At 33.3% G+C, this 9,733-nt stretch overlaps 1 protein-coding gene across 2 annotated transcripts in view; it reads right to left on the bottom strand.

Annotated features, from left to right (window-relative positions):
* Nucleotides 1-311: 311 nt before the first annotated feature.
* The window catches only part of nsmfa (NMDA receptor synaptonuclear signaling and neuronal migration factor a), a 45,223-nt gene continuing 35,801 nt past the window's right edge, over nucleotides 312-9,733 (bottom strand). For both annotated transcript variants that reach the window (XM_051092340.1, XM_051092341.1), the window contains exons 9-14: nucleotides 9,360-9,393; nucleotides 7,431-7,501; nucleotides 7,086-7,165; nucleotides 6,901-7,003; nucleotides 3,584-3,659; nucleotides 312-1,587 (exon numbers count right to left, since the gene is read on the bottom strand). In XM_051092340.1, the coding sequence (XP_050948297.1) occupies nucleotides 1,490-1,587; nucleotides 3,584-3,659; nucleotides 6,901-7,003; nucleotides 7,086-7,165; nucleotides 7,431-7,501; nucleotides 9,360-9,393 (462 nt within the window). In that variant the 3' untranslated portion in view covers nucleotides 312-1,489. The remainder of the gene's footprint in view (nucleotides 1,588-3,583; nucleotides 3,660-6,900; nucleotides 7,004-7,085; nucleotides 7,166-7,430; nucleotides 7,502-9,359; nucleotides 9,394-9,733) is intronic.

The raw sequence follows: 9,733 nt of genomic DNA, 5'->3' as shown, positions 1-9,733 counted from the left end.
TTCTAATATGCTGATTTGCTGTTAAAAAAAACATTTATTATTATTATTAAGTTAAAAACAGCTGAGTTAAAATTTCTCAGGTTTCTTTGATAAATAAAAAGTTCAGAAAAACAGCATTTATGTAAAATAGAAAACTTTATCATCACTTCGTCTATTCATCAAAGAACCCTAAAAAAATTTACTCAACTGTTTTAAATATTGATAATAATAATAAATGTTTTTTGAAAAGCAAATCAGCATATTAGAATGATTTCTGAAGGATCATGTGACATTGAAGACTGGAGTAATGATGCTGAAAATTTAGCTTTGATCACAGGAATAAATTACATTTTAAAATATATTCAAATAGAAAATAGTTATTTATATAGTAAAATATGTCATAACGTTACTGTTTTTGCTGTACTTTGGATTAAATAAATGCAGGCTTGGTGAGCAGAAGAGACTTCTTTAAAAAACATTAAAAATCTTACAGTTCAAAAACTTTTGACTGGTAGCAGACACATGATGAAGACGCACATATACTGCCATTTGAAGCCGAATACTACATTTAAAGACTGGTTCAGACCAAGCATGAAAACAGCCTAATTGTTATAAACACATTGACACAAGCGCTTATTTTAGCAATTCTGTAAAGTCTCCCTATAATGCTTTATTCTTGCTGACGCTTCAGGTGCACCTGGTGTAAATGTCTGGCTATACTGAGGTCAGTGTTTCTATTATTATATGACTGGCCGTCACCATTTCCCAGTTTGGGGACTTTGTGTTTTGCAATGCGGGTCTATGTTTTTCAACTGATGTGTAATGAGGAGACTCTCATAAACGTGACGAAAGATTCCTAAACCTCTAAAATGATCACACATAAGTATGACGGCAGAATGTACATTCTTTCCACCTAAATGACTTCCACGCATCTCAGTAGGGGAGTAATTAATATATCCGTAAAGCCTAAAACCTGAGTTATTCAAAATAGTTCATTAGAAAGACCACAACAATAAACATTGAAAAAGTAAATCGTGTACCATTGACATTTAGATTATTTGCATGACTATAGCTACTCTATATACGCATGAGATGTATATCCTGTATGTATACCGATATATTAGCTGTTATTTCATATAGGACCATTTTTGTGTGTTCTGGTAGGTAAGTTTCGGCGTGACTCTTTTGTAAGCACAACGGTCTCGGCTAGTGAACGATAACTGTTAGTTTAAAAACAAAAACAGTTGACAGACTGTCAACCAGTTCTGAGAAACGGCTTCTCTTTTCTCCATTGCCACTTTTTTTTGTTTCTTGTGTGTTACCGTTCAGAGGCGGTCGAAGTCCACAGAGGTGAGCTGAAATAAACAATACTTGAGACGCAGCGATGGCAACGAAGAGGCTGTGTCCATCTGCACTCCTCTTCCTCCTGTACTCCACAATGAAAGCTGGTGGAATGGAGTTTTACAGTGGGACGTCCTGCCCGCAATGCTACACTCTGACCCGCGCTGGGTCACAAGAGATCTTCATAATCGAGGAGTTTTGAGTGTTGCCGGGTTTTCCAAAGTCGAAACAGACGGAAGTCAAAGTACATCTCAATCATCTCTTTGCCTAAAAGAGAGGGGAACAGAGAGGGAGATATGATTCTGGAATACATTCGGTGAATTTAATGTGAGCACGTCTCTCTGTGATGAAAAGACACTTCCTATAGATTTGCTCAGGCGGTAATTGGAAAACAGCATGCAGTGGAGACAATATAGATAAAGAGAGATTATTAGAGAGAATAAGGGGAGATAACTGAGAGTCAGAAAAAGAGATGGGGTGGGGTGAGTTGCATTAAAATAATTTAATGTTTTACTGTTTTTGAAGGACGTTTTTATGTTCACCAAGGGTGCATTTATTTAATTAAAAATGCTGAAAAACTGTAATATTGTAAAGTATTATTACAATTTAAAATTACTGTTTTTCTGTTTAAATATATTTTAAAATATAATTTATTCCTGTGGCAAAGCTGAATTTTCAGTAGCCAGTTTCCTTCAGATATTATTCTAATATGCTGATTTGGTGCTTAAAGAGATAGTTTACCCAAAAAAGAAAATTCTGTCATTAATTGCTCATGTCGCTCCAAACCTACAAGACTGTTGTTCATCTTCAGAAAAAACAAATTAAGATATTTTTTATGAAATCTAAGAGCTTGCATAGACAGCAATGCAACTGACACTTTCCATCTTCTCGCATGTTTTTCCTATTCCACTGCCCGCGCTGCATCTTGGGCAATATAGATACGAAAATAGACGTATATATTTATATGCAATATAGTTGCGTATATAACTGTATTAAAATAATGTGTATAATGTGTCTAATGTTTATGTGCTTTCCTTTCTTTTTCTGCTCCCACTCGCTGTGGTGGAGCAGTTACTGTTCTTTTAAATACTTTCCAGCATTTCAGAAATAAATATGCATGAAAATTACAGCGAAGTACAACAGTTACCGTAAGGTGTTTGGCAGTGGTCAAAAAGGTATTAAACATTGAATTTTGAATTGATATCTTCTGGTAAACTCAGAGATGTGGATTCGGACGGCAAATAAATGACCAAACAACCTTGGTGTTTGTCAAAAACCGTTGGTAATTCAGCCGGGGATTTTTACACAGGCGGTGAGAGATCAACACCAACATTCTGGATTCAGACAGCAATAAAATTGCCAACTACCCCCTGTAAATGAAAAATAACTTGCGTCCCCCTGATAAACAATTACCGCAATCGTATTCAAAATCGCGATTCCTCGATTTCTAAAAAATAAGATTGTGGCAAAACATTAAATTTGAATTAATCGTTAAAATAAAATAAAAAAATGCTCAGCCCTACACAGAAGAGAAGAAATGACTGAATAAAGTTGTTATTTTTGTTTTCTTTGCGCATAAAAAGTTCTCTCGTAGCTTCATAAAATTAAGGTTGAACCACTGATGTCACATGGACTATTTTAACAATGTCCTTACTACCTTTCTGGGCCTTAAATGTGGTAGTTGTGTTGCTGCAGAGTATTTATGCATCAAAAATATAAAAAATAAAATTTGTGTTCCCGAAAATGATGGTCTTACAGATTTGGAACGACATGAGGGTGAGCAATTAATTACAGAATTTTTATTTTTGGGTGAACTATCCCTTTAAGAAAGATTTCTGATAAGTGCTGCTTTTGAAAATATTTGTGCTGCTTAATATTTTATATTTTTCAGGATTCTTTGATGCATAGAAAGTAAAAAAAAGCATACAGATGTATTTGAAACATTATCTTTACTTATACTTTTCCATCAATTTAATGCATCCTTGTGAAAATAAATAAATATTTGTTAAAATGTATTCATACTGACACTGATCTATGTTGTTTGTATGGAAAAAATAAGTCTGGAGTGGCATGAAGGTCAGAATTCGCATTTTTAGATGAAAAATCGCTTTAATTATCATGCAGTGAACATATATCAGTATTCCTTCATTAACATCTACAAGATTTCAAATCATGCAAGTAAGAGTCTGTTTATGCATGTTTATTTGCATGTAGGAGTGTGAGCATAAGCACATTTCAGCAGTTTTATTGCAGACGGTCTCACCCTGAGCGGAGAGCTCCAGCGGTGACTCAAACGTGACAGAATAAGGCCTCATCAGGTTCTTCAGTTTCTGGAACAGCTGTTGGCACATGATAAGCCACGACATTAATAATCCGCTTTTTTTTCTCCCCCTCACACAGCTCTCTCACTCTCTCCTTCACTCGCTCTTTGACTCGAGGAGGTTAGTTAGGGATAATGGCAGCCTCTGTGTTTGTGGCCCTGGATAAATCTCACAAGGATGAACGAGAACCTTCAAAAGAACCCAGTTAAGATCTTAACATCCATGCAACGCTCTGAGAGGCTTCAGGACCCAGACAGAGATTAAAGATGAGGTTACAAACACAGATTTCTTTCCTCCGGCTCACCCTGTGAAGAAAGCCAGTGGATAAAGCACTATGGGCGCCACAAACAAATGCTGCAATACTCATAGAGCTCCCATTTGAGATAAACGTACATCGATATTCTCTTGCGAAAGCCAAATTCTGTCACCCAGCGTGAGTTCACGAACTCACACGAGTAAGTCATCCTCCGTGTGTCAATCACAAGCACGTACACGCAAACGCAATTCTCAGGAACGGTGGCGCCTCTTGGGCAATGACGCACAGCGAATAAGATTTACACGAAACGGTCTCCATAGAAACGTATTCGTACATTAGTTTCCAAGGGCAGCATAAATGTGTCCTTGGGGCGTAATCTCGGGGCTCCTGTCATATAACACTCATCAGGCTACCAAACAGACGGAACGAGCTGAAAGTCAATGCCGACCCTAAAGGACAGATGGAGATCTGCGCTCAAGTCTCAAGTCAAACAGTTAAGGAAGTCTCGGATTAGATGTTAATGATCACAAACTAGTTTTGAGTGTTGTAGACACTACATTTCAAAAGTTTGTTTATGTTTTGGAAATAAAGTAAGTCTCTAATGCTCATCAAGGTTGTGTACATGTAATCAAAAATACAGTAAAAACAGGAATATTATTGTTAAATATTATTACAATTTAAAATAACAGTTTATTGCTGTTAATGTTTTTTAAAATGTAGTTCAGTCCTGTGATGGAAAAGAGTTTTCAGCAGCCATTACTCCATAAATCATTATCTTGCTCATTATAATATACTGATTAGCTGATTTCTTATTATTTTCAGTGTTATTTTAGTATCACTGCTATAATGTTATAGTTTTTTAAAAATAGTTTTTATTTACTTTTTTTTTTTTTAATTAAAATTTAGAATTTTTCATGAAAATTTCAGTTTAGGTTTTAGCAATTTTGCTGTTTTTTTAATATGTCTATACAGTTCTTATTTTTTTACTTCAGTTCTAGTTATTTTATTAAAATGTTCTTTTTAGTTAAGGTTTTAGCAATTGTCCTGTTTTTGTCATTTTTATTAGTTCTTTTTTAAATGTGTCTATACAGTTCTTATTTATTTTAGTTTTAGTTATTTTATTAAAATTTTTATTTCAGTTAAGGTTTTAGCAATTTTGCTGTTTTTGTAATTTTTTATTAGTTGTTTTTATACAGTTCTTCTCCATTTTTATTTCAGTTTTACTTATTTTATTAAACTAAAAGAAACATTAAATGATGCCTTGGCAACTAGCTGAAATAAATGAATATGCGATTTGTTGCTCAGAAATATTTCCAATGATTATCTGTTATTCTAGTATTATTGATATACTACTATAGTTTTTATTTTTATTTTTAATTTTGGTTAAAGTTTTAGTAATTTTGTTGTGTTTTTGTCATTTTCAAATATATCTATGTAGTTCTTATACATTTTTATTTCAGGTATTTTAGTACTTTAAGTTAAACTAAAATAAAACGTGAAAAGATGCCGTGGCAACTAGCTTAAATATAAGTTTCTATACATATTTAAGTACTAAAATAATTCTAATATGCTGATTAGGTGCTCAAGAACATTTCTTATTATTTTCAGTGTTATTTTAGTATCATTGCTATACTGTTACAGTTTTTGTATTATTATTCATTTTTATTTTTATATTTTATTTTTTATTTATATTTTAATTTCAATTAAAGTTTTTGTCATTTTTTGCTTTATTGTTTTTTCATTTTTATGAAAAAAAAATGTGTTATTTTAGTACTTAATCTAAAAGAAATGTTAAATTATGCCTTGATAACTATCTGAAATATATGTTTTTATACATATTTACTAAAATATTAATATATTCAATTAAATTGTTTTAAATTGTTCAATTAAATTATTTTTAATAATATTTTGAATTTGTTTTTATTTTTACATTTTTTTATTTTGGTTAAAGTTTTAGTAATTTTGTTGTGTTTTTTTTACATTTTTAAATATCTCTATGCAGTTCTTATTTATTTTATTTCAGTTATTTTATTACTTCAAGTTAAACTACAAGAAAACTTAAAAAAAGATGCCTTGGCAAACAGCTGAAATGTAAGTTTTTTTTAAAAGAATTTATATTATTTTATTTCATTTATTTTAAGTAACAATTTTTTGTTTTAGTGGTAACACTTTACAATAAGGGTGTAATTTGTTAATATTAGTTAATGTATTAACTAACATGAACGAACAATGAACGATACATTTATTACACTATTTATTAATCTTCGTTAATGTTAGTTAATAAAAATACAGTCGTTCATTGTTTGTTCATGTTAGTTCACAGTGCATTAACTAATGTTAACAAGCACAACTTTTGATTAATAAATGCTGTATTGTTCATTCTTATCTAATGTTAATTATTTGAAACTTATTGTAAAGTGTTACCATTGTTTTATAATAATTTACAATAATTACCCTAAATATTATCAATGCTGAAAACTGTTCTGCTGATTAATATTTTTGTGAAAACTGTGATACATTTTTTCAGGATTATTTTGTGTGAAATAGAAATCTTTAGCCAAATTATAAAAGTCATTACTGTTGTCAAAGTCAGAGTTAAAGTTACATTAAAGAAGATACTATGAAATATTTCCAGAAACTAAAGTGAAAATAGTATGGAAATAGTAAGAACACTTTCACAATTTGCTATGAATAGATGGTTACAAAGCACTGATGCATAAACACAGCTCTAGATCTATGAAGGATAGTGTATTGGACAGAAAAGGGTTATTTGAAGTTACATAACCAAGGCAAAAAATGCTGTCAGGCATGATGGTGACAGACAGAGAGGTGTTATATAGAAAAATGGAAAGATGGAGTTGGTGCATGTCTGTGTCTAAAGAGATGAGAGCTGAACATGGCCACGGCACGCTCCAGAGGGACCATTTCTAAATATAATACAGAAACGCAAGGTACAAGCATTACGTAAATACTGCAGACTTGCTGCTTCAGAACTTGACATACCTTCTCTCCATTTGGATTGCCCAGGACGTAACAACCCATAATGTGGATCAGGTTTGGCTCTGGATTCACTTTACTCATAAACCGACTCAGACGTTTCCAAAACCTGCATGTACACCACAAACACATGAGCGAATCCCTCTTTTTATGAAATAACAAGATGAGACTTTTGTGTGGATCTCACTCACTGGCTCATGTCTTCCTCTTTTTCGACCTTGGCAAAAGTGGCCACTTTATTCTTCAGGAGATACAGGTGCCCCGGGCCGCCCTGAGACAGAAAATTACACATTTGAAACCTTACATAACATCAAACTCAAAGAAACAGAAGACCAATAGTACTGCCCTCTGAACTGAGAGAGACAGACCTGTGGATTCCTGTCCATCTGAACACACAGCCATTACGCAACATCAAACCCAAATCATCAAATTGAGACGGCAGAGAAGTATTATTACAACAGACATGGCTGATTCACTCTGCTGCACTTACAGTCTCATTTCTTGTCATGTTGTGTGTTTGTCAGCTTTTCTCTCACCTGACAGAAGATCAGCATGCGCCAGATCTTAGAGCCCCTCCTGTAGGCTGTCAATCTCTTTTCAATCTCCTCTGCACACAAAACAAACACACTGCCAGTCATATTGAGTGTATTTACATACATCAAAACTTGTTCACCTATAACCTTACATGTACACTGCCCTCCAAAAGTTTGGAAACGCCCTAGAAAAGTGGGGTTTTGGACAATATTGGCATGAATCCTTTATAAGGGATAACACAAACTATAAAAACATTTTATTACATAAACAGTTTATACATAGAAAAAAATATCTACCATTAGCAGCTATTACAGCTCTGAATTCATTGTATTCTAAACTTAATTGGCAATTAACTGTTGAAGCTATTAAGGTGTGCTGACCCAAAAATCTTTTAAAAACCTGGGCCAAGTTTAAACCAGTAACCAGGAATCACAGCTAGCAAAGGGGCATATCTGACTTAGACATGTACACTACCGTTCAAAAGTTTGGGGTCAGTAAGACTTGTAATAGTCTTTAAAGAAGTCTCTTATGCTCATCAAGGCTGCATTTATTTGATTAAAAATATAGAAAAAAAACAGTAATGTTGCAAAATGTTTTTACTATATAAAATAATGTTTTTTTTTTTTTAACATACTTTAAAATAGAATTTATTCCTGTGATGAAAAGCTGAATTTTTATCAGCTGTTACTCCAGTCTTAAGTGTCACATGATCCTTCAGAAATCATTCTAATATGCGGATTTATTATTAGAATGATCAGTGTTGGATAATATCAACAGTTGTGCTGCCAAATATTTTTTGGAACCTGTGATTTTTTTTTTTCAGGATTCTTTCATGAATAACAAGTTTAAAAAGTACAGTGTTTATTCAAAATATAAATATTTTATAACAATGTAAATTATTTATTATTAACTTTTAATAAACGTTTAATTATTAACTTAATACATCCTTGGTGAATAAAAGTATTAATTTCTTAAAAAAAGAAAGAAAAAGAAACAATAAAAATGTACTGACCCCAAACTTTTGAACGGTAATGTATATATTGCCATTATTATGTAATCAAAATGAAAATTATTATTGCTGGTCTTCAATGATAATGTCAAGTTACTTCAATGTATTTACACCAAAAAATAATAAGGATTTATGCTGATATCATCCAAAACCACACTTTGCCAGGGGTGTTTCCAAACTTTTGGAGAGCAGTGTAAGAGTATATGATCACTATTCTGACAACTTATTCAATATATAAAGAACATCAGATAATTCCCAAATCTCATGCAACCACCATGTTCTTGTATTGTCGGTTTATGAAAGGGTTACTCCACCCCAAAATTAAATTGTCATTAATAACTTACCCCCATGTCGTTCCAAACCCGTAAAAGCTTCGTTCATCTTCCGAACACAATTTAAGATATTTTGGATGAAAACCGAGAGGCTCGTGACTGTCCCATTGACTGCCAGGTAAATACCACTGGTCAACTGAAGGCAGTCAATGGGACAGTCACGAGCCTCTCGGTTTTCATCCAAAATATCTTAAATTGTGTTCCGAAGACGAACTAAGCTTTTACGGGTTTGGAACGACATGGTAAGTTATTAATGACAAAACTGTCATTATATATATATAAGGGTGACCTCTGTTTGACTCCAAAACACAATAAATAAAACTATATCACCACAGATTTTACACAGTCGCTGTTGTAAAACAGTCACTGGAAAATATAGGCACTTCTCTGATCCTGTGTCATTTATCAGGAATCCAATTGTTTTTGTGTTTCTCATGCTGACTGGTGCAAAAATCAATACAAAGCCCACCATCATTCCACAGCGAAATAACCAGGCAAGGGGGTAAACTGCTCAAACACACACACACACAAAAGCACACTGCATCCAGCAAACACAGAAACAAACAACATTCACACATGAAGCTACATACCCAAAATATCATCAAACGTGGCATGCTCATGATCCTGGAGATAAAAATAATGAAATCAATCAATACAAACACACAGATAAGACTCATTCTGAAAGGAAAATGTTCTTTGTATCATGCTTAATGGCTTTAATCTCTAATACACACTCGTCCGGTCCAGATAACATTACTGCCTCCTGCTTTTCTTTGTGTTGTTGAGGACGTGTTGTCATTTACTATTGTGTTTGCTATCAGATTGGGCATCACTAGTCTGTTTAAGCCTCTGGACAGTATTTTGTGATGTGTCCTCTTGTAGCACATCCTATAGAGTGCCTTTGGTGCTATCGCACAGGACAAAACAAACATTAGCTTTGTGGTGAAAATCCACTAACTCTACA

Source organism: Labeo rohita, chromosome 21, assembly GCF_022985175.1.
Source record: "Labeo rohita strain BAU-BD-2019 chromosome 21, IGBB_LRoh.1.0, whole genome shotgun sequence".
In the NCBI taxonomy this organism is placed as follows: Eukaryota; Metazoa; Chordata; class Actinopteri; order Cypriniformes; family Cyprinidae; genus Labeo; species Labeo rohita.
The sequence above is the reverse complement of the archived record's forward strand: the minus strand, read 5'-3'. Positions and strand labels throughout refer to the sequence as shown.